Below are 26,224 nucleotides of genomic sequence, written 5' to 3' on the forward strand. Positions count from 1 at the left end.
TCCATACTACCAGGCTTGACTTGCCCACGGAGCGAAAACAAACACATGCAAGTTGGGGACGCGATACATTTGGCGTAAGGTGTTCGTCCGATAGTGTTAGTCAGCGCCACTTCATTGAGATAACACACATTTCGGTTTGGCATATGCTATATGTATACGTATAGTTCACTCGCTTGAAGGGTGCGCACGCTTTCTTACTTCATTTCTGTCTCGGAGAGCAAAATAAGCAAAAAGGAAACCCATACGATCGTATGAAACCTTACAGGCAGCCCATGTAGCGCACCATACCGTGAAATCGCGTGTAAACATGCGCCCGTTGTTCCTGCAAAGAGACGACAGCCACACCTTTCTCTATAGAGTCCATACCTTCAAAACGGGAACAACCTACGCCGCTCAGCAACCGGCGTCTCTACAATCTCCACCGCGCCTCTTTAAAATGCACTCTCGTATTTACCTTCGAATTCTCTCAACTTCATCCAAGTCAAACATTGGAACTCTGCATTTCGTGCCCAGGGTTGGCAAACTGAGGAACGACGGTGAAGACCCACGCGCGCTCTCGGCTTTCGGAAGTTTGCACTGTGCCTGGAGCGAGTCCCCGAACAAAAGGAACGTTAAAAGGGCTCCGAGGAATCACGTGAGAGATGAGAGCAGTGCCGCAGTGTGTCGCCAGCACCCTATATATGCCACTCACTCCCGCGCTCTACGCTCGGATTCGCGCAGGCATGTTAGCGTCTTCTTCCGGTGCGAGCGCCATTTCCGGTTTCCTCGGAAGGGTCCGCGCGTATTTAACGCGTTATTAGGACGGCAAAACGAAAAAAATACGAAGGCGCGAGTTTCACACGCGCACTGCGCGCGCTGTCTCCGTACTCGGTTTACTTATCTGCGAGGGGGATAGATGATCCGATATGCTTGGCTGGACCTTTTGTTGCGATTGCGTATGATGGTGCATTATTCTGCGTATGCTGTAGTACATCGTGCATTAGGTGATAAATGCGTCGAAACAGTGAACTGCCGAGAGACAAGTTATGTCTACTGCATGCCTCCGGAGCGACATAGACCAGAGCCATCAATTTGCAGGATATTTAATAAAGTTGTCTCACTTGCTCAAGAGTGTATCCCAGAATTCGCTACAACAAATGACCAAGTTAAAGAGAGGTAATCGTCGCCACATAGACGAGTTGCAAATCCGGTGATGCAGCTTTCCTGCGCTGCCAAAAATCATGCACAATTTCAGAGCAAACCCTCGGAGCTAGAACGACATGGTGCAGTGTTTTGGTGTCTGCTGGCGCTTACATACCTGCCTGGCGTCTGAAGACACCACTGATATGGCAGCCACACATCTCTCTGTCGCTCCTCCGGTGACTCTTTCGCGCACTTCAGGTTCTGTTATTTTCTATTTTACAGAGCTATTCACGAGTTGCTTCGAGAATGCAGGACGGGCTTTTGCAGAAGCCCAACTAAGTGCACCCAGCATGGCCGCATACACGAAAGGATACAGTGCACGCAACAACTGCAGTGAGGTCGTGCCGCGCCGCCATTTTTTTGCACGAGTTATTGGGATGGAAAAAAGCTGCCTTGTAGGCCTTGCAACTCGTCGTATGCGCGGTAACAAACTTACATCTTCATCTTACAGAGAGAGAGAGAGAGGGCTATGTTCGCCAATATACGGGTATAGCCGGACGAAGTGCAAGAATGGCTGTGCTGTTCAACTCCGGAGCACAAAGTGAAATTGCTTTGGGGGTCTCGTGAGATTGTATAATTTCGCATTATACTGTACTTTGATTCCTTTACTTCATGCTGTTATGTTGGTTTCATTTGCATTAGATTTATTTGATATTTACTTGTTTACTCTTTGTATCTGATGCCAGATGAAGTGCGCTCGAGGCCTAAAATGCGAAATATTGCGCTTTTTTTTTGTCCGTATAAAATGTATGTCCACCGAAATCTCTTACGCCTCTAGATTTTCTAATCTCTACTCTCAGAAACGTTTGTTGATGTTATGAAGCACGCCACTCAATTAACGAAACATCTGTGGCACTTTATTCCACATCAGCATGGAACAAAAGCACACCCGAGTTCACTCGTAGCGCGAGCGTCACGAGCCGAACACGCAGCCGGCGAGCCGTGATGCTTGCTCGTGATGATGATGGTAGTCTCCGATGCCACAGCTTCTTCCCTTCTTAAAAGTTCAAACGATCTGGAGGACGGCGCTGTCGCGTTGAGCGCCGCAAAGGTTGAGTTGCCGGAGTCAGCGAATCGCTTGCGCTTTCGCCCGAAAGCTCTTGACGGGGCGATAGCGTGTCGGTGTCGCACGATTCGTCGACCGTAACGTCCCGCCGTCGCACTTGGTCAAAATGCCGCCGTTCCGTTCCCTGAGTCGTGTCCACTGTGACCATGCGCTTTCCCTGCTGGTCACGCACGATACCTGGTATCCACTTTTTGCGTGGCTGAAAAGTTCGAGTCCAAACACGCTGTCCAGCCTGCCATCGCTGTTCACGTTCATTGCACGGCTTTGCTTTCACGGCCTCGGTGGTCGGCATAATGCAGTCGAGTTTTGTTCTTATTTGATATCCCAGCAAGAGCTCCGCTGGTGACTTGCCCTCCTTCACTGGCGTACGGCGATAACGGAACAGAAGTCTAGATATTCGAGTTTGCAGCGGAATTTCATAGTTTTTCTTCAAGCCTTCCTTCAACGTTCTTACGGCCCGCTCCGCTAAACCATTTGATTGTGGATGATAGGGCGCTGTAGTCAAGTGTTTTACTTGGTTCTGAGCCAGGAAATTGCGGAAGTGGAAGCCCGTGAACTGAGGTCCGTTATCCGTCACAAGAGTACGAGGTAGACCGAACCTTGCAAACATCGCCCTGAGTGCCTCCACTGTCACTTCTGCTGTTGCAGATTTCGTTGGGACTGCTTCCATCCACTTCGTTTCGGAATCCACGACTACCAGTATCATGTGTCCTTCAATAGGACCAGCATAGTCAGCGTGCAGCCGGCTCCATTTCTCTCCCGTCGTGGGCCATGGTACAGGTGTTTGCGCTGGAGGCATCGCTGCAGCCTGTACGCAAGCAGGACACTCCCGCACCAATCGCTCGATCTCACCGTCTAGCCCCGGAAACCAAAACAGGGATCTTGCAATGTTCTTCATGGTCGCCATGCCTGGGTGCGTTTCATGGAGCAAGTCCAAGATACGTCGGTTTAGAGCGGTGGGAAGCACGATGCGGTGTCCCCAGTAGACTAAGTCTTGGTAGTACGTGAGTTCAGCCTTCTTACTGAAGTATGGCCGGAAGCGGATCTGCTCTTCAGACAAAAATTTCGGCCAGCCTTTCTTGATCCAAAACTTCACTTGCTGCAGCAAAGGATCCGTTTCTGTAAAATGTGCCACGTCTCTGACACTAATCGCCTTTTTCTCCAAGCATTCCGAGTACAGGACATACTCTGGCGGATCTTCTGTGCTGGTATCGTGTAGTTTGTTTGGTAATGGCAGGCGACTTAAGGCATCAGCATTCGAGTTTTCTGTTCCCCTGCGATACTGCAATGTGTAATGGTAATTGTCCAAGAGAAGTGCCCACCTCTGAATCCTTGCCGCAGCCATGGGAGGAATGGCTTTTCCTGGGTTAAACAAACCCGTCAGGGGTTTATGGTCGGTCACCAAAACAAAGTGATTGCCATATAAGTAGTCCTTAAATCGAGTCACGCCGAATACAAGGGCCAACGCTTCCTTTTCTAGCTGGGAGTAGTTTCGTTCTGCTTTGGACAGAGTTCTGGAGCGAAATCCTATCGGATAGTCTGTGCCATTGATGCGATGGGAAAGTACTGCCCCCACTCCTACAGGTGAAGCATCGCATTCCAACTTCAAAGGTTTGTTAGGGTCAAAGTGTGTCAAAAACTTTGACGCTTGTATGGCCTGCTTAACCTTTCGAACCGCTTCCTCATGTACCTGTTGCCATTTCCACGTAGCCCCCTTAGTTAGCAGATTGTATAATGGGGCCAGTACTGTGGAAAGGTTCGGCAAAAATTTGGCGTAATAGTTGATTAAGCCCAAGAAAGATTTCAGTTCGCTCACCGACTTGGGGACCGGTGCTTGGAGAACTGCTTCAATGTTGTCGTCCTTCGGTTTGAGCCCATTAGCATCGACTCGATGTCCAAGAAAGGTGACTTCTTCTTGTCTGAATTTGCATTTCTTAATGTTTAGTCTGAGCCCATAGTCACGTAAGCGCTGCAGGACTTGCTTTAGCAATGAAGTGTCATTGCGCTTTTCGGCCACTATGATGTCATCCAGATAGGCTTGTACACCCGGAAGATCCTTGAACAGGGAATCCATATGCCTCTGGAAGATGGCCGGAGCTGAGCTAATTCCAAAAGGAAGCCTATTGAAGCAAAATAGGCCCTTGTGAGTGTTTATGACAGTCAGCTTCTTGGACTCGTTATCCAGGGGCAGCTGGTTGTACGCTTGAGTCAAATCCAGTGTACTAAATACTTCACCGCCATTCAGTCTTGCGAAGATGTCGTCCACACGAGGTAATGGGTACTGCTCAGTCACGGTGGCCACGTTCACTGTCAGCCGAAAATCGCCACACAGTCGAATGGACCCATCAGTTTTAACTACTGGAACCACCGGCGTCGCCCATTCTGCTGCCATAACCGGTGATATAACGCCGTCTGCCACTAATCGGTCCAAAGCATCGGACACTTTGGTCGTCAAAGCATATGGCACCGTACGTGCTTTGCAAAAGCGGGGCGTGGCGTTTTCTTTCAAGATCAGCTTCACAGGTGGACCTTTGTATAGTCCTAAACCTGGCGAAAACACATCTTCGAACTCCTTGAGCAAGGTCTGAAGTTGCTGGCTTGTGCGGTCTTCCTTGCGCGTGTTGAGGTTTGCGACGAAATTTGGAATCATCATGGCCACTCCACAGTTGTTAAACGCCTTGATCGTGTCCCTTCCGCACAGCGCTGGTCCAGGAGTATCGACGATAACCAGGGTACCCTGTATGTCGTGTCCCTCACAGGTTGCTTTCATGTGCAGTTCTCCAACCACTGGAAGCTCTCCCAAAAAACACGACAGTCTAAGAGTGGTGCTGCTTGGAGGCGGCCATCTGCTTTGATTCTGCTTGAACAGGCTCATTGAGATAACACTCACGGGGGACCCCGTATCGATCAACATATTAACAGGCACACCATCCCAAGTGATTTTTTTGAAAATTGGCTTAACCATGCGGCCATCAGTCGTTTTATGAGCCACTAGTGTGTAAAGTTTCTTCTCATCTCCCGAGCTGTCATCAGATGCTGCCGACAGGGCGTAAGCACCACGGGGCTTCCACTGAGTTTGTCCTGGGCACATTCGAGCGAGATGCCCTCGTTTACCGCACCGGCGGCATATCGTACGGACGTGATAGCACTGCTCGTTCGAGTGAGCTTCACTACCACACCTCTGGCAAGATGTCATGCGTTCGGCCTTCGGTTGCCCTTTTCTTGGCCGGTTCTGCGGCCGCGTGAAGTGGATGGTACTCTGATCCGCAGATTGCATGGTTCTAGCATTAGCGGCAGCGTTCTGGGCTGAGATAACGAAATCCTCTGCTTCCGTAAGCGTCAGCTTCCTCAAAGTCAGCAGATGTCGTCTCACATCTTCATCCAAGACTCCACACACGATTCGGTCTCGCAGCATGCGTTCGAGAGACGATCCGAAATTGCACTTTTCTGCTAGCCGCCTTATTTCTGCAATAAATTCCTGTACACTCTCTCCTTCTTGCTGTGATCGCGTGAAGAAAGCATAACTTGCCGCTATTTCGTTGACTTCCGGGGCGTAGTACTCTTCGAGGTGCTTTACGGCGTCGTCGTAGTTGAGTGCGTTGATTTGCCTCGGATGGCAACGTCCCTGGATCACTCGAATCGCGCTGTCCGGTAGCGAGGCCACTAACACCGCTCGTCGCTTCGTCGCGTCCGTGATGTCTTGCGCTTCGAAGTATGCTTCGAGGCGAACTCGGAACGTTGACCACGTTCCCTCAAACACTGGTGGCCGTCCCACGCTCATGGCTCTGCGGGTCCAGGACTCGTTGAAGTCCTCGTTGTCTTCGTCGCCACTGTTATGAAGCACGCCACTCAATTAACGAAACATCTGTGGCACTTTATTCCACATCAGCATGGAACAAAAGCACACCCGAGTTCACTCGTAGCGCGAGCGTCACGAGCCGAACACGCAGCCGGCGAGCCGTGATGCTTGCTCGTGATGATGATGGTAGTCTCCGATGCCACAGTTGAAGCCACTCGAATTCTGCACAGGCGCACATCCACATGACTCGACGTTCTGTATAGCGATTAGCCTTTCTGAGCAAAATGTTTAAGTATTTCCTTAAGTTTCTCGTTGTGGCTGTATGATTTATGCGCCAGAGCAGAGTCGTGCCATATACACTACATGTAAACACGTGTTCCTGAGATAATGCTTTCGTTAAATCTGTTCTTTTGTTTGAACAGAATATCGTGATTCCATTCCGCTCTATGGCTGATGTATGAAAGGGATGGAACACCCGCTTATAAAGTGTTTTCCGTACTCTCGTTCAACGAATGTCATTGCATAATGTAGCAGTAAGACTTAAGAGCAACATTATTTTCAAGTCTATCTGTCTGAGAGTAATATATACCTTTAAAACATTAGGTACAGCCCCTCGTCAATTCAGCGGACTGCGGAGAAAAGCTTTCAAAATTCGGCATTCAGATGACTCTTTCATTGTCGTATCATTAAGGAATGCATTCAAATCAGAATTCTTTTCCCCCTTAGAAGTAAACTGCGCAGCAAAAGCTTTAAAAAACAGAATTCCTTAATATATACCGTACCAGTAAAGCGAAAATGAAATTGTTTTGCCAAAACCAAGTTCCATCGGTTGCCTGATAGTGCCGGAAAGGAAAATGAGAATATTGTATTGTACTTGAATATTTTGAACAATGAAGTATAATCACGATGTTGCACTTTCTTGCTCAACAACCGCACGTATATGTAGTATTAATAGGAATAAGTGTACAAGTATTGCAGTAAAACATACGTGTAGTTCACTGTCGTAGTTTTATCATGTATGAAGAACTGAGGCAAAAGTTTACAGCGATAGTATACATATATAGTTATCAGTAGTTTGCAAGAGGACATGAAGCTAGCAGGAATACACTTTAAACCAGGTAAATTGTAAAGTGTCATCTATTTTTAGAAGAAATCAAGTCATTTGGTCTCATTTCACGGTTATTACCTGGGCCAGGTAAGAGTGAACTTATCGCATGTAAACCGTCTCAGTACTACAAAAATATTGTTTTCTGCTATTCTTAAGAAAAAAATCACAGCATATCCACGGAGTGAATGATGATGAGTGGGCGAAGCTGCGGAGGTTCATCGGTAAACCGTGAATCTTCCGTGAATTCTGCCCAGTACATCATCACCGACGTGAGATCGGGCGCGTTTATACTAAAGGTTCGATGAGAGTTATGACGACTTGCAGCTCACTTTAATTTTACATGTACACTGTGAATTTTCATTGTTTAGAAAATCATTGCTTTAGAAAACATCTGGCGTCTTTCGTTAAGCAGCTGGCGTCTTTTCGTTTTGCTTTAGAAACATCTGACGTCTTTTCGTTTTGCTTTTAGAAAACATCTGGCGTCTTTCGTTGGTTTATTTCATCAATCAACGGCGTTTTGAACAAAATTTTTATTGTTTAATCACGCACAGGAGAAATCTCACCAGGCACTACCTTGGAGGTAAACAATGGCTGCTAATGGGAATGAGAGACAGAAGAAGTCGGCTTAATTTTAGCTAACACTTACACTTCTACTACTACTAACGTTTCCTACTGGAACATGCCAATGGCTGCTAATGGGGAATGAGAGACAGAAGAATTCGGCTTTTAGTTAACCCACACGCTGCGAATTTTTTATTGTTCAACAACGCACAGAAGAAATCTCCCACCGGCACCACCTTGGAGGTCAAGATCTGGTACTGGCGTTACGACTGGTTACACACTACGAGGGACGAACGGGTGCCACTTTAAGGAGCTTCGCCCCTAAAAGGAAAGTTTTAACAGCGAAGCTGTTTAAGCTAGCCATATTTTATGTGTGAGGCCTATCGGAAAACTATCATAATCATGAACGGGTACATTCCACAGAATTTGGGCAGGTCCCACTACTCACCGCTACGGCGTGGCCTGTATAACCCCGAGAACGAGTACAAAGAAAGAAAGAAAGAAAGAAAGAAAGAAAGAAAGAAAGAAAGAAAGAAAGAAAGAAAGAAAGAAAGAAAGAAGAAAGAAAGAAAGAAAGAAAGAAGAAAGAAAGAAGAAGAAAGAAAGAAAGAAAGAAAGAAAGAAAGAAAGAAAGAAAGAAAGAAAGAAAGAAAGAAAGAAAGAAAGAAAGAAAGAAAGAAAGAAAGAAATGTGGAAAGAAAGGTGTATAGAAAAAAAGGTATATAGAAAGAAAATGAGAAAAATTATTGCTGAAAAAAAAAATGTTCGAACCCGCGTATCCTTGATCCGAAGACGAGCGTCCTAACCACTCGGCTATCCTCGCACGCTAGCAGAGCATAGCATAACCTTGTGTAGTATAGTGTAGCAAGGGGGTGGGAAAGGGAAGTAAGCATGAGGAGGAGAGATGTGATGGTGAAGAGGAGAGTGAGGAGCAAGAAATCCCACTACTCCCTACTGGTGTCCCTGACTTCTTTCCTGTGCCCGTGTTTGCACGCCCTGTCTATTTAGAATGAATACTTACCAACTAGCTCAGCTCTCTGTTATTATAAACTCACCACTGGTTCACTAAGAGAGAGAGAGAGAGAGAGGGGGGGAGAGAAAGCTATAGAAAGAATGAGGGAGAAAAAAATAGAGAGAAATAATGGGAATAAAGACATACAATGATAGAAGGACTTGGCACGACTAGTGCTAAGCTGCCATACTAAGGAACGGGAAAGGCAACGGAGGCTGCGAGAAGAGCCCGAAGCGATGGAAGCCCTACGCCAGCGACGACGTGCCCGTAGATCTGTGAGAGGTGCATGCGAACGCTCGGTTATGGAGCTTGGACACCCGTGTCGTTACCAACCTAGCTAAAGCTTAGCAACAACCTATAGAAGCAACCAGATTAGAATTCAGAATTGTCCAGTTTCGCTCTTTCAAGCCTTGCGCCCCTTAGTGCAAGCTTCGCCAATTTTTGTTTTTAATACAGCCAGTCAGTGTTCTTATCGGTCATTTAGAATGTTAAGAAATGATGCACAAATTACGGCATAAAGGCAGGCGCGCAAGTACAAAGAGAGGTATGTCGAGTACAAAGTATATTGATGGTATTTCATGGGGCAGGGGCCAGTGATGGCCAAGGAATGACATATATAATGTGATCAGTGATGACGTTAAATGGCTGTATAAGGACCTGAAATTTTGGTACTGAAGTTGCGTAAAATATATAATTGCTAAAACCATGAGAGTGGTGTGAAATATGTGTGACGAGACCGAACGAGCAGTGCTCGCGATACTGAAATATGCAGGGGTAGCGCGAATGCCTCACGAACGCCCTTGAGGCCAAGGGCCCTGAGGTAAGGGTTTTTTTGTTATTGAAACTAGAAGAAGGTACATTAGCTATTCATTACAATTGCATTACGCATCAAAAAACAATGCTCCTGCATGCTCTTTGGAACTCTTTATCTAAACATTCATTTCTATTTCTATACTCAGGGTACACAAAGTATAGAGATCACAAAAAAAAAGAAGTGATGAAAACGGTGCACTGAAGTAATTGGCGCCGCGTGTTACTCGCGATAAAACGAGAACTGTTCCTGGGCTGTTGGCCATTATCGCTTTCGTTCGGTATTTTGCTGCTCATTGGGTATGTGCATAATTCCCGCGCGATGTTTAGCACCGTTGGCTCGGCGCTTAAGGCCAAGGCTCGCGCAAAAGCTCATGATGGCCTTGATCCAACGTTTATGTGCGAACAACATTGATTGAATATTTCATTCTTGCTTCCGTTTTTATAATGTTGTTGTTCCTGTATTCGTTTTTGTGTAGGTCATTCCTGTATCCCGCAAAAGTGTGAGCACGCCTGCTTCTAATGGGGCTCAAATGACCATACTCTTTTGGTTCAATTTAGCTGAATTTCACTGAAAAGTCTTCTGTGCAGATTTTTGTTTTGTGAATATATTTTTCTGTTCTTCGGAGCCCCGATCGAGACTTGTTTTTGTAGATCGGCAAACAGATTGAATTCAATAAAATTGGGTATGTTGACGCCTTTATTGTCTCCAGCTACTCCCCAAACGTGAATGAGTGAGTTATTACAACATCGGTATAAGTATAAACAGCAGTAAAATGGCATGTGCCGCAATTTTTGCGATAATATAAGCAGTAGACAACCAACAATAAGATTCATAAGTACGTAGCCTGAAATGACGAAATTAAGAACAAAGACAACCAAGTGCAAAAAATCGCGCGCATGCACACAAATTGTTTTATGTTTTTTAAATAAAAAAGCGCATCGCCTTTTTTTTTTCTTTACATGTTAGCCACCTGTAATCAGAAAAATTATGTTGCAAAAGCAAGTAATGTTCCAAACGCCGAAAATGTTTGGTCAAGAACGACGTGTGTTTCCTGAACATGTAATGACACCGTCAGAATGATATAGCATTAACGCATTAGCATTAGCAACGTTATATGTTCTATAGAAATGTTTCATTTTATTTCGTTTACCCAATAGTGAGCCAGTGTAACAGCAGGCACAGCAAAAATACTATTTTTATTGGTGATTTTATCACTTGTGTATCTTCGTGATGCGTGAAACATGAATAGCACGTTATAAGAATCAGTAGAAATTTTTTTACGAGATAGCACCCTTACTATAGTTTACAGCATGAGAGAGAGGGAAAGAAAAGGAGAAGGAAGGGAAGCCAAGGGGGTTAACCAGACGTACGTCCAGTTCGCTACCCTTCGAAATCTTGAGTATACGTGTAGACCTGAAAAAGTGTCGACAAGGAAAGTAGAAATATAGGATATATTTTTACTTTTCGCAACTGCCCCTTTGTAAAGTAGTCACTACATGGTCTTTCCCGGAAGGAAGATACAGTGTTGTGCCTTCTGCAACGACTGTGCCGTCGATGAAACTATTGAGCACCTCTTGTGTTACTGCCCGACTTACGCTAACGAGAGGCTTCAACTCCGTACTGCTCTGAATCACTTTTACCGAAGCGCTTTCACTAAGATATTGAGACCATGGGACGGTCCATCACAGTCCCGAAATGCAATCAAAGCGCTGTTGCGTTTTCTCAAGGATACCGGACTGATTCGCCGTTTGTGATGTCAAAAGCGGCACTGTTACGTCGGCTGAAACGGTGACTTTTCTCTCCTACTCTATATCTTCCCCTCCCCCTTCCCCAGTGCAGGGTAGCCTACCGGGCTCAGCCCTGGTTAACCTCTCCGCCTTTCTTATTCTTATTCTCTCTCTCTCGCTGAGAGCCAATGCTTTGGAAACATTTCCAACATGTCCGCTTAGAATCAGTCTTGGATGGCTGCCTGACTATTCATGCGTGGATTAAATACGCATACTTTTCGGATCTCCCCCAACCGCTTCTGCGAAAAGTAATGAAGTATTCTTGATAGCATGTTGGTAAAACTCTTGGCTGATTTTCTCAAGCAACTGTCCTTCATCCTCGTCTGTAACGTTATTGAAACCTGAAAACTCCCTTTTTTTTGTTTTTTCACTGCAAGGTGCTTTTTTCCGAGGAAATTATTTCACACCCCAGAGTATACTATACTTAACTTGCCCCAGACAGATGCTCCTCGCAAGAACAGCTCAATGGCATATAGCAATGGACTACCACAAAAGCATCAGAAAAAAAAAAAAAAGACGGTGTTAGAAGTTTTAAGTTCGCATTTCTGCTTCCTTCGATTTCGTGTGGTACCGAAAATGTGGTGATGCACGCAACATTTTATTTTCCGATTTTGCAGTGAAAACGAAGAAAGAAGGCGGCGAGAGTGGGCTCAAAGGGGTTCGTTGCTGAGGGACCAAAGGTCTGACGCTCGCTGTGCACAGTCTCAAGCGCGGCATCATGAGCGTGGGATCTTCTTCCCTAACGTCGAGTACCTCGCCGGAGAAAAAGAAAGTACAGAACGATAACGCACGTCAAACGGGCCGCCTTCCCAACCGCCACCCCGCTCTTTCTTTCATAAAAAAGGAAAAATGCCAACATGAACGCCAGAGACCGAAAAAAAGAACATAACAAAGTGGGGAAGTATTAACGGAAAAATATAAGCGACCCAAAAGCGTCCCGGTCGTCGACAGCGACGACGAAGCACAGGCTCCGCCCATTTCCGGTTTCCAGGGCGCGGTCCAATCGGGGCTTGCGCTACGGGCGCCGGAAATCACCAATGGTGACGTCGTAACGTAGCGTCGAAGGCGGCGCCAGCCGCTCTACGCGTATGGTTCCCAGCGCCGCGCTTCTTTCGATACCCTTCCCCATTTTCTCTACCCCTCTCCTCTTCCACAGCCAACGCCATCTTTCTTTTTGATTCCCACCGCCATATCATTTTTTTATTCTATTTTTGTTCCCTTGCCTTTCGTTCTATTCCGCCCTCCCTTTGCTATATAACGTTATGTTTCTCATCGCACCCGCCTTATGGGCTCGTCCGATTCTCTTTCTGTCTTCATTTTGTGTCGTTTCGTTCTAGTTTCTTTGTCGTTCGTTCTCTGAGCGAGACAGCGCTACTGTGCGGTCTTCTTTATTTTATTTTATTTTTTTCTTGGCTCCAGTCTCATCGGCACCGCGGCGCTGTTTGCTTCTTCAACGTCCTTTCTTTTCCTCTGTCTCCCCTGCGAGTTTGTTTCCCCGCCAGTCTTTCTTTCTTTCTTTCTTTCTTTCTTTCTTTCTTTCTTTCTTTCTTTCTTTCTTTCTTTCTTTCTTTCTTTCTTTCTTTCTTTCTTTCTTTCTTTCGCCTGCTCGCTCTCTTTTTTTCTCGGTGCTCTTCGCTTCTGCTGCTATCGCGGTATCGCGATCCTTGGCCGATCGCTCGAATGATGGATTGTCTTGGCTTTGTCCCAACCGTGGAATATTGAATCAGTTTTTTTTTCCCTTATTTCTTGCCCATTTGTTTCCTCTATTCGGGGGTCTTCGTTAGTTCGCTTTAGCTACACTTGTCTCACCGAAGAAACTTTTTCGAGAGATATAGATTCGCCGCTTTCTTCCTTTTTTTGTTTTCTGTTACGTATTTTTAACCACGCGGGCATTCTATCACGGAGTTCAATGCGCTTCTACAAGCGCGCGTCGGTGTCGACTTTGGAAGCGAGTGAAGCCGAAGCAGATGTGTTCTTGCCTCTTCTCCACTGCGGCACGACTAAGTACCAACTGGGAGAGGTAAACAGTACTGGTGCATTGCGTACGGTACGGCAGATGCGGCAGCGGAGCGAAGTTAAGTTTCCGTTCACTTTAACCAGACATTAAGAAGTCACCGAACAGAGTTCATATCAGCAACCGCTTTCGGAGCATCGCAGACTTCTGCGCCTGATTGTTGCCGTTCTGTCGTTTACACGAAAAATATGTCGCCCATATCAGTGCCTATTATTTATTTTCATGTGTTATTGTTGTGACAGGTTATAGCTGGCCTTTACAAGTAGCGTCAGTTTGCTATTTTTATCTAAAAAAAACACAAAACAAAAAAAGGTGTGCGGGAGATGGGTGCCGAAATTTGATCATGGGAGACGAAATTTCTTCTGCAGATTAACGCGTACGAATTAGTGCATGCTTCCAGATAAAATGTATCTGTTGCCAGATTGGTCACTGAACGTTGCTGAAGGCTGTGACAAGCGCAACGCTTCTTCTCTTGTTCACTGCAAGAATATACATCTAAATGAGACGTATCCGCAAAGTCGTGTTTTCATGTGTTCAAATCACTTCTCTCCTTGATATTTTCCGTTATTTTATACTACCCGCCTCACCTCAGGGCGCTTCGAAATTCACGTTTGCGGCAGTAGTTTCTGAGTTTAATTTCGTGAGCTCAAAAAGATGGCCTATGTAAATGTCATCAAATGTGCCGCTTGCATAATCCAAACCATGAAAAAATAATTGAAATTAATGTAAATACAGTTCTAGTTGACGTACTAACACCAACTTAGTGCGTGGCACGAATCGGCGGGGCGAATATACCGACACAGTTCAACTTAAACCAACTGGTGTCGAATCCTGGCTGGTCTTGAACTGCGCTGTTAAAAATTGTCCCTTATGCTGTCAAATAATAATGTAAGGTGACCATTTGTTTTATCAAACGAACGGAGGATTTAACTCGGCGTTGTTCATTCTTTCTTCCTGGCTTCCTATTGTCTTGTCGCCCCGCCACGGTGGTCTAGTGGTTATGGCGCTCGACTGCTGGCCCGAAGGTCGCGGGATCAAATCCCGGCCGCGGCGGCTGCGTTTTCGATGGAGGCGAAAATGTTTGAGGCCCGTGTGCTTAGACTTAGGTGCACGTTAAAGGACACCAGGTGGTCGAAATTTCCGGAGCCCTCCACTACGGCGTCTCTCATAATCATATCGTGGTTTTGGGACGTTAAACCCCAGATATTATTATTACCCTATTGTCTTGTCGTCAAAATCAATTTTAAAATGTTTTCTCAGTGCTTCTTGAAACTCGTGCACGATCTCCTAGTATGATTGTATAAATTTGGCTATAAAACGAAGCACTTCTCTGTGCGCGTCCTTTTTTCTTTCGTTTCCGTAATGAAGTTACACTACTTAATGAAGATTGAACTACATAATGCCCGCGAAGTCAGGTCGTCCTCACGTTGCAGTTATCAAGGGGCCATTTGTGTCAATCATTCGATAGATAACTATATATGCACCAAGGAACAGTGACGTAGTTAGAAGGTATACATTGCTCAGGAATTAAAGAAATGTTTCAATCGGAACAGTATATTTATAAATTTCTCGTTAGCTAAATTAAAAGTGATACAATACGGCGCGAAAAATACGCTTTTCTCTATCACTTATACTTCTATGGAAAGCTCGAGCTTCACACCAGAATGCGACGAAGGCGCTGCTGAAGTTCCTTCAAGTGATTAGCCTTGTTGAACGACGATAACATTCCTGTGCCCGTGTGCTCCTACTTATCTCCTTCCCTCTATCATTCTTTTCTTTCTTATTTTTCTGTCTCTCCTTACCCCTTCCCCAGTGCAGGGTAGAAAACCGGATATTCATCTTCTTGTTAACAACCCTGCCTTCCCTCGCTACATTTAGTCTCTCTCTATCTCTACAGAATCAATTGCCATAAACGTCGTTTTTATCTAGCGAGACAAGCGAGCCCGTTCGTAACTGTTTTTCGTTGAATGTTGGTCCTGTCAGTGCCCATACGCTTCTCTGACAACAGTCCTCTCGTTAAATTGTTCATCATAACAAATCGCGTGAACTGCCACGATCTCGTATATATATCTGCTGCGTTTTCGAATAATTTTCGCTACCTTACAGGTGACAACTTCTGTATGTCATAGTTGCGAGGAGACTTCATAACTGACTCTTACTTTCTGTGAGTCAACTGCGCCCGCCGCGGTGGTCTGGAAGTTATCGTGCTTGACTGCTGACCCGAAGTTCGCGGGATCGAATCCCGGACGCATTTCAATGGAGGCAAAATGCTAGAGGCCCGTTGAAGGGCACGTTAAAGAATTCCAGGAGGTCAAAATTTCCGGAGCCCTCCACTACGGCGCCTCTCATTGTCATATCGAGGTTTTGGGACGTAAAACACAAGCAGTTATCATTATTAAATTGACTGCATTCACTATACCGACGGATGCACAAAAAAAGTAATTTCTAACAATTTAACAACAGTAATAGCATTTGGACATCTTCATAATATAAACAGTCACGTTTACAGAAATAATTGTAATTTACAGTTCCATAATTAGGCTACCGAATCCCCGATGGAAGACCCTGTCGCGCACTGCGTTTCTCAACAGACTCAAATGACAACCGAATCAATGTACACAGGGGTATTAAACTATCACAGATACATGCCGCCTCCCTTCCCGTTTCGCTTTGCCTACTGGTGACGTTATTTCATTTAAATGCATCCCCATTCACACACACAGTAGGAGCTGACGACGAAACCAAAGAAGTGGATACACTGTCTCATCGCGTCACGCATGCATGTTTTTCGCAGGGCGGCTTTTACGGTAGTCGAGACGGCAGCTGTGCTACTGGGATTGTGCGAGTCGCATTTATACTTCGCTTCCTCATTTTCGACCAACAGAATGGGACCATAGTAAAACAGTGTTTTCCCGTACGACCGGACCACTGCATGCGAGAGTACGGGCGCAGATCGCACGTCGCCGTGCTGAAGAGCCCGCGCTCGGCCGTAAATGTGTACACGCTCCAGCCACTACGCAGACGCAGTATAACGCACCACCGTACGATGTGGGGTGGGCGGGGCCCCACTCTCGCTAGCAGAACAGGTGAAGGAGGGTAAAGGAGGAGAGAAAGTGGTGCGTCCGCATGATACGAGGCCATAAGCGATATTGCACGGCGCATTACTTATTCCGATCACCGGTGGTTCCGAACACCCGTTACTACCTGCACGTTCACCCCCCCCCCCCCCTTCCCTCGCCCGACTCTACTGCCCGCCTTTCCTACCTGAGCGCTGTATAGCGACCGCGCAAGGCTGATCGCCATTCGTGGCGCGTGAGGCCCGCAACTGTGACGACCACGACGACGGCAGCAGCGGGCCAGCGTCAACGACGTCTAGCGAACCGCGTGGCAGCGGCACGTACACTGCCCGCTGCACACACTGTACACCACACCGCCCGTCCCTCAACGGGAGGACCGGCTTCGTGTTATTACACGGTGCGCAGAAAGTGCGAAAAGCTGGCTCGTAGTGGCTGTTGCCGCGAAAGTTGAATGGCCGCCTCTGTAGTGAGGCGCTCCACTGGACATCGAGAAAACACTATTATACGCCTTTTCGTTTATTCTTGTTGTTTTCCCTCCCCGCTTTTACATTACGCTCGATCACTTGTACATGTTCGTGCCGCGTCCCGCGTGCGCACGCGTCTCCTTTGCATGCAGGACGGGGGCGACCGAGCAGCCTGTCCTTCTCGTCAACAGCCGTTAGAGGCACTGGGCTTCGCGAATTCTGTGCAAGAGGGTTCTTAACTTTCGTTCATTTCCTCACTCAGGCTTTCTCAAGGTTACAGGCTGAGTTGTACTTATGTTGATAGATAGATAGATAGATAGATAGATAGATAGATAGATAGATAGATAGATAGATAGATAGATAGATAGATAGATAGATAGATAGATAGATAGATAGATAGATAGATAGATAGATAGATAGATAGATAGATAGATAGATAGATAGATAGATAGATAGATAGATAGATAGATAGATAGATAGATAGATAGATAGATAGATAGATAGATAGATAGATAGATAGATAGATAGATAGATAGATAGATAGATAGATAGATAGATAGATAGATAGATAGATAGATAGATAGATAGATAGATAGATAGATAGATAGATAGATAGATAGATAGATAGATAGATAGATAGATAGATAGATAGATAGATAGACATGACTGAAAGAGGAATAGTGAGGAACAATGAGGTTTGCCCGTACACAGTAGAAAGCACAAGAGAATCAGAAATTTCCTAAAACCAGTGTTCCTCTAATATGAATAACAGCATATAAGGCTGCATGTTTTACTGATAGCAATCGTACAGCATATATGCGACAGAGTTCAAAAAGCACAGGACTAAGCATTCTTTAGTCCCGTTTACCAGACCTACTATGGCGTCTTTAGTTCGTCAACAGTACTGAGGTGTAGATGTTTCTGTTTCCTGCTCGTCTATCGTTTCGTGTTCAGAGTATTAAAGTTTTGTCTCATGCGTGCCCAGCTGTTGAATCGGTCGTGTCTTGTGGCAGTACGGGCTTCGAGCACTGAGCAAGAACCATTTGGCATAATGTTGAAGTTCCCGAGATGACAACTTGGCCTAACTATACCACGTAGCTTTTAGCGAGAACTGCCGCGAGCATTTGCTACTCGAGAGAGAAGTTAGTGAATCTGGAACTGCGGAAATGCAGAGTAAAGATTATCGTAGTAAACTGTCGATTTCTCCAGGGGTGCCAAAATAACGTTATAAATGTGAATCAAACTTGTCTAGACTAGTCAAGCGTCATTGCCTTCGAACGGCACTATTACTTCGGTTCCTTTGTCTCGAATAAAAAGCCGGAGAAAACAGATATCCTTTAGCTTCGAACGTTTGAGCATCCCTGCTTCTCTGCATTTCAGTAGTAATCTGAAGAAGGCTTTTTCAGACTTTGTCAACCTGAGAAGCTTAGTCACATGACCAGAGCTGCCATGACCGAGATGAACAGGCCCTGAACGAATGATTACTTATCTGATTATGAGAGGCCGCCGAAAACACCTCCCAAACGAGCCATCCTCCGCCCCGGCTAGACAGTCGACCGAAAGTAGCCATCAAGGGTCCAATAAACAGGAAACCACAGGATATTATGTGGTCGGGGGATGGGGATACGGCGTGAGCCTTCGTGTATGGGCGCGCGCTTGAGATGTGCACGCAAAAACATAAAGGCATTGTGTTTTAGAGCCAAATTTAACCCACGATTTTCCACGAAGTAAAAAAAAAAACAGCGTGGGATGCAAAAGTCTAAGCCGAATGACAAAGAGAGCGATAAAGAATCGATGCTGTTTTTTTTTTTTTAATCAAGATCTTCGCGTTTGAAGCGGGGTGGAGCGGGGTTCCAGTATCGCTCGCCTCGAAAAGCTCTAAGGGCGCCGCCTTAATAAAGACAAACTGGCGGTACACGGCCGCAGAACACAATGCGGGGCAATCAAAAATAGAGAGAAAAAGAAACCTAAACGCGTTACCGAAAACAGAATAATAAAGTGTCGACAGATAACGCGAGGAAGTCGCGGGGCAGGAAAGATACACGGCCGTCAGACGAGACGCCCGACTTTTCGCGACGCAATAACTTTTTGCTCCCGCCCTTAAACCTTCGCTTCCCTCTTTCGGTCTCCCTCTTTTTCTTCATTTTTCCTGCTGTCCTCAAACCTTCAACGACCGTGCTTCTTCCTATGTTTCTTTTTCGTAATTTTTTTACGAGGTTTAAACTCCATCCAACGAGCAGCGCAGGGGCTTGCCGTGACATGTAGGGAGCCACCGTGCTTCTTTTTGCTGCAGTGCGGCTTTTCCCGAACGACCACGCTCACAACGGATTCCGCAGCAGCTCCTGCAGCTGTGTCTGTCTGTAAGCACTCTTCATAAAGTTGCTGCGGCGCTGCGCTTCTTCACTCTGATTCTGCAGATAGAGCCGTTCGCGAAAAAGAACGACAGCGATGAAGAGGAAAGGATTTTTTCGAGCTTTCGAAATTCCGCCAAAAAAAAAAAAAACAAGAAACGAAACAAGAAAAAGAAGAGGGTGTTTCGACGGGAGGTGAGAGGGCAAGGCGGCCTAGAGCCTATAGAGCTCAACAACCCGAGAGGGAGAGGTGCTATATATAAGGAAGAAGCGCAGAGATATTTATCTTCTCGCGACGCGCACCGCTACTGTATATATATATATATATATATATATATATATATATATATATATATATATATATATATATATATATATATATATATATATATATATATGGAGGGAATGGTAACGGTTCTGGTGAGGAGCGCTCAAGCCGGTTTGCGAACACGTTATCTGTTACTCTCCCTCCTGCATTTACCTTACATATTTACTTCCGCATTTCTCTAACGGGAATAAGCTGAGAGAATGAGAGAGAGAGAGAGAGAGAGAGATAGAAGCAAGGTTTTCGTGCTTGTCGCCGACATGCTGACTCTGCAACAGCAGTACTCAGATTAACGCTTAAGCAATAACCCTGCCACATGTCCCGTCTTGAGAACAAGCGTCTCGAAAAAAAAAGAAAAAAAAAGAAAGCGCAAAATATATGTTGTAGCAGTTCCATATGTGGGGGGATGATCTCAACTCCCTCTTTTCACTCTCTTGTGTATAGAGTCGAGCATTAGCGAAGAATTGCCAGGCTGCGTAGATAGATAATACAACCGCCGGGCGTTTGCCCGCTAATTCTTGGCTCTTCGTTTTTCGAGTCGTCAGCGCTTCTGAAATCGGCAGGCCTCAAACAACGCGCTTGAGTGCGGCTTAGTTCAGCACTCGAAGTGTGGCTCAACTAAGCTGCCGTTCTTGCTCCTTGTCTTTCTTTATTTTGTGGATTAATAACGTTCAGTGCTTAGGGCAGCAGCGAATGCTCGCGCGCATACAACGTAGTTTGTTGGCTATACCAAGTGCGACTTAAGGCTCCCATGCGTGTGGCTGTCAGCATAGAGGATGCAACAAGGAGTATACATATATTAAGTCGTAAGTAAGGGATTTCTATGTGCGCAATTTCGCTGACTCGTCTTGTCGTCATGCATACACTCTTAACCGCGTAACGTTTAATAGAGGCATACATTTTTAAGATTCGTATCTGTCTAATTTAAAGGTTATGCATTACCTTTTAATATGGTAACTTCTACCATATAGGTCACGGTAGTTTTATAAGTCACAGAGAAACCTTTAAAGCAAAAGGTAACTAGCAACCTCTAAAATTGTAACTTTTATTAGACGTATAGTGTGTTTGTGTCCGTATAGGTATTTCAAAAACTTCTAAACTGAAAGGTTATACAGTAAACCTTCAAATGTAACTTTTATGACAAATACAGCAGACGACTGCATGGAATTAACCTTATACAACCTCTGCATGCCTCGTGCAAAACTCTTCCATTAGAGAAAGAACATCACACGGGACATGCAGAAGTTGTGGGTTCATATTCCTTCCATTCAGCAAACTGCATTTTCCTTTCATTCACCTGGAAAATAAAAGTGCCCTGAAAGAAAGACAGGCGTATCGGCTTACCATGCTTTTTAGCTTAGTGGTACACAAACTTTCTAATCAATAAATGTTTATAAAGCCTGCGTGTGCATGGTAATTTCTGTGAGAAATATGTGAAATTGTTTGGCATACACAAAGCCGAACAGTTCATGCAGGAGCATAGGCTCTCATACATTCGTCCGGATGCAAAACAAATTAAACGAATTAGTCAGAGAAATAAAAAAACATGAAGCACTTTATTTAAAATGCAAAAATGTACAGTAATTCAGCTATACGTAACTGAAAAGTTTTTCTTGGAAAAATATTTATATGAGAACTTCCAAACATCTGCCCAAATAATCTTTGGCAATAAAGTTTGACCAACCAATTGCATATATAGTGATCAGACTTTTTTTTTCTTCAAAAGCGCCAAGAAACACTTCAATAGGTTTGAAATAAGCCCACATGGGATAGGTGCTTGAGGTCTTAAAAGTTTTTGGACCATATTGAGGGTCTGCGAAAAAGCAGACGGGTACATGAGGTTTTTCAGATAGTATATGAGAAAGCATATGACGACGGCACGCTCAAGGTTCAGTTTCTTCAGGTGAATTACTTCTTCCTTGCTGCCTCCATATACCCAAGCTTGGTCCTTGTATACATATACGTGTGGTGCAGCAATTTTTATTTCTGTCGGTAGAGCAGCCTGTAATTAGAATCATCAAAGACCCAAAAAAGAGTGCTATATACTAAATGCCGCCATTTGCTAGACATTCAGCATTAGTCCAAGTCTATTTTTCGCACGTCATTTGACACATGAGCACATATCAGTGCGTCTTTCACGCTTTTCGAATACAGTTAGGCAGAGAAAAAAGAAAATAACTTACCTCAATGATCAGTGAGTGCTCTGACGAACCTTGCAAGTGCTTCGAGAGCTCTAAAAATGAAGTTTCCCTTCCTTCCTCCTCTGAGAAAACTTGTGACGCCTTTTTTAGCCGTTCTTCCGCTTCATCCACAGTGAATCCAAAGCGCAGTTGGAGCTCAGCACAAAGCTATGGCAGAAGCAACAAAACAAGAAAAAAACTTATTTTCCCTTCACATGCCTTAAAAAAGTGAATTTGAAACAAGTCATTCCGCTAGACCTATGTTATATTAAACCTTGAGAGTAAAGAAAAATCAATCGGGCCTTGAATACAACGCCACAAGATTAATTTTCCTGTGTGAGTTTACAACTCAACTGTGTGCCACTGCTCAGAAACAGATGCTTTACGATGTTTTAAATCAACGCTGATATAAAAGTATAAACTTACAGTTTCTTCCACCAAAAAATAATTTGGCAAGGGGTCTACGTGGTGTTGGCAGCGGTCTTGGTATGTGGCTCTCAAGAGGCACAAAACCCTTTCGTAGTTGTTGTGGCCCCTTTTAAGCTGTTCGAAGCCAATAACTGGAATACACAAAATACAAATATGACAAAACAATTAAGGCCCCCATTGACATGGAAGGATAAAGAACATAAACTTCCTTTGGGAGCATTTTGTCTCGTACGAAAATTGAATAAAAATTGCAGCCTACCTGCAACTCTGCCAATGCCACCTCTTTTGTTAGTTCTGGCCTGGATTCCTCCAAGGGAGCAGTATTACTTCTTTTCTGTCGGTGCCGCTGCATTTTTCTTTGCAGAGAAAGCCTCCGTATGAAGACACTCTGTGGAAAACAGTAGAATGGAATGAGCATGAAAACATAAAAATATGGTGGAGCCTATTCAGGATAGAGTAATCTGCACAAAGGGAAATAGAGCACTCAGAGTTGAAAAATTTCGTCAGAGACTGCACCATTCATAGATATCATTATGTTAAGCTGATATATCTATCAGTTTCAGCAAGGCCACTAATCTCACGGTCCAATAGTTTTAACTGAAGCATTGCTTTGCGATTTTAACCCATTTTATACAATTTGTTTAAAAGGACAGACGGGTGGGCTAGTTGGCATTGCATAATTGTGAACAGTAGCGCAAAAAATTCACACAGACGACGACAGAGCAAGACGGGACACAGCGCTAACTAACAACTCAGTGTTTATTGCAGGTGATTGCATATATATGCACGAAAGGAAAAGGAAAAGGGGCGAGGGGGGCGAAGGAACACACAAGGCAATCAACCAAGCATATCACACAAGCGGCTGACGCGACAAAAATAGCATTTCCTTTTCTGATAGACGGATTGAAGGGCAACTTACCGCGTCTCTATGTTTTATTTCTGCCGCTTCAATAATTTCCCGCGTTAGTTGATCCGAATTTCTTGCTAATGACTGCGCTCTGTTGAATATCTTGCAACCACAACGCGCACGATGCGCAGCTAGGTGGCCCTACAAGGCGAGATTTCCCACATTGTACCTATGTTCCCATTTTATACGACATTTTCTCACCTGACCACTCAACAGTGAATATAGGCTAGAACATGAATAAACTGAATCGACGGTGAATATAGGCTAGAACATGAATAAACTGAATTGTGATTGTGCATGTCGCGCAGCTGCACGAGAAAACGCCCGACTTCACAACACCAACGCCACCTTGGTCTAACGGTAAACAACTAACGGCCGCCTGATTCACGAGTTCGTGTTAGCTGTCATCATCCTAGCGAGCGCTCTTCGCACACCTCTGCAACGGAAAGAGGGGGCACCTCCTTAATGGACTTGCACGGGTGTACAAATGCTGACGTCCTTGCCCCGGCGATGCAAATGTAAGGGAGAGGAGTGACGCATATATATTTACAACATACCACAGGGGATTATAGCAGCACCCTGAGAGCTTTGGTTGAAAAGAGTTTTCAATTCAGTGCTCATGTGAACGCGGTTTTGAGAGCTGACGTAACCAGCTATGTTTACACGAAAAGTTCTTTGGGTCCCGCTTCACTCAATGCTCTTTTAAACCGAAACTTCACTGGGCACCAGAACAGTCTTCAATTATTAACGATCACACGCTCCAGTAAACGAGCTTTCCGGCCGTGATAAATGGGCCGTTAGCAACAGAAAACACAAGGTGCAAAATTCTTTTTTTTTTTTCAGTGCCTTTTTAATAGTAAACACGCAGGGATTCACTGCTCACGCCAACCAGTATATGAGCTTGGAGGACGGTACAAACGGAGCACACGGTCATCAAATCACACCGAGGTTGAACATGGCTCCGCAAATGCGGACGAGCCCGTTTTAATTCGTGAAAAGGACACGAAGCACCTCATCGATAGCCCTCTTCTCGCACCACTCAGCATTGATTCATGAGCAGATTAGATGCAATGACACTCCGCAGGGGCGTAGCCACGCGTAGCTGTGTTCCCGAGGCGAGGTACGCACAAAAACCACAGCGCAGATTAAGAGCCCACGACTGGCCTCATGCCCATATGCAGTCTGGCATACGTGTGCTCATACAACACCGGCAACAAGGAGCTCACACATGCACGCAGATTCTCCTACCATATATATGCTTCGGTGCACTGCATTGGAAGCGATTATTTCGCTTTGCAGCCGTAGACTCGGTTGTTAGATGAAGGAACGCACTGGTAAATGCTTATCCACTCATTTCAGCATCGTTCTCCGACTGCGCTCGCGGTAACATGAAAAGAACAAGGTGGTCGTGGAGAGCGCGAGGGGCCACACAAGTGCGCCACCGAGAAAACACAGAGCCGCCTTTTCATTCGCGTGCGTCTGAGTGAGGTTTGAATAAGTCCTGGGGCGGACAACGCTTTTAGCACAAACACTACACCGCAAACGCCACATCAGCCAGAACATGGTACGTAACACCCCTTACTTAACAACGTTGCGAAAAGATGCTGAGCTCACAGGTGCAGACAAAGCAAGTATTACGTGCTCGCGTGATAATTGCGTCAATTGCAAATGAGCACTAATTTTAACAAAATAATGCCACAAAATTTATATCTTAATACTAGATTACCTAATTCTTCTATACGAGAGGCAACAACATATGTCAGGGCATACAAAAGGGCAAACGCACAACGGCTGCAAAACAAAACTTTGCTTACCGAGATCAGCAATCCTGTTGTGGGCGCTGGGATGGCGGTCACAATAGTCGCATCGAATGCGAACCTCGGCATCGTCGACGGCGCACACCACCATATATTGCTTGCAATTGCATTGTAGCTCATTGCACCGGCCACGTAACACGCCACAAATGTCTTTGTGCTTGACGGGCATTTTAAAATCATACCGAGCACGCCGCCACACGTCTACAACGAGCGCGTCACGTTCAGAGTGGGATGAGACTATGGTGTAACATAGTTGCTGTATATGGGCTCCCTGAGAGACTCATGGTGGCGCGAGAGGGCGCTGAGCGCAAGAGAGGTGCTGTAATCGCGGAGCAGACCAAGGAGGTTGGAGCAGACAGCTTCGTGAGCAGCCTCTGTAGCAGTTATTTCCGTGAGCCTTCATATCGCGCAATTTCGTTGTGATTGTAGAAGGCGAATTTAGTAAATTGCTGTTTCAGCCACCATAAGCTGAATTTAGAGCATAAGAGCGTTCCTGTTAGCGCTTCTGTATGGGTGTAGTTTCCTGCAGCTCTGGCTGTTGGTCGCTAACGTGTGCTTCTGTTCGGTGTGCGTATATATATATATATATATATATATATATATATATATATATATATATATAGAGAGAGAGAGAGAGAGAGAGAGAGCGAGGCTTGTCGATGGTCTGCCACCAGATTTGCGAACAAGGATACAGCTATCCGCACGGGGGCCATCGTTATTGACGCGCGTTAGAAATAACGCCTCGTCTCCCTGGACCCATCGTGTTTTCGCAGTTCTCTTCGGCAAACATTGCTCCAAATCACGACCGCCGAGTCGCGGGATTAGGCAGAAAACAACGCAGGATACGAGGTACAGAAGCAGGTACCATACTTTCTTTCTCCTTACCGCGAACGTTGTGGTAGAGCACCTCAGAATGCCACGGCCCTCTAAGTATTTCATCGCTCTATACAACCACCTCGCCCACATTGCCGCGCGCTGCTGACGGCGCACTTGCCAGTTTTCTAGCACACGCAAGCACCAAACCATTTCAGGGCTGCTTGCGCGCGATTGGAGCAATAGAACTTCCTTTCCCGATCGCCCTCGCCGAATCTGTTACCCTTGCCCCTTGATTTTAAACGCCTAAACGTATACGACGAAGATTCTGTCAGCTCTAAAGGTCACCGTTAAAGGTATACACGAGCCATATACCTTTAAATTTACATTGTAACCTCTGTGAATCAGCATGTAAACCTTTAAAACTTGGGAAGACAAAAAACACAAAAACGTGGACCCACGTAACCTATAGGATAAAGGATAAATTTTGGCAAAGGTATACATAGAGGATACGCGGT

At 45.4% G+C, this 26,224-nt stretch overlaps 1 protein-coding gene across 1 annotated transcript; it reads right to left on the reverse strand.

Moving 5' to 3' along the window:
* Window positions 1-259: 259 nt before the first annotated feature.
* LOC125758876 (uncharacterized protein K02A2.6-like) lies at window positions 260-6,029 on the reverse strand. The gene is made up of 4 exons (XM_049416581.1): window positions 5,778-6,029; window positions 4,065-4,985; window positions 2,763-3,347; window positions 260-322 (listed from the first exon to the last, which is right to left on the reverse strand). The coding sequence occupies exons 1-4, from the start codon at window positions 6,027-6,029 to the stop codon at window positions 260-262; spliced, it is 1,821 nt and encodes a 606-aa protein (XP_049272538.1).
* Window positions 6,030-26,224: the final 20,195 nt, after the last annotated feature.

The sequence above is a fragment of the Rhipicephalus sanguineus genome, chromosome 6 (assembly GCF_013339695.2).
Source record: "Rhipicephalus sanguineus isolate Rsan-2018 chromosome 6, BIME_Rsan_1.4, whole genome shotgun sequence".
NCBI lineage: Eukaryota > Metazoa > Arthropoda > Arachnida > Ixodida > Ixodidae > Rhipicephalus > Rhipicephalus sanguineus.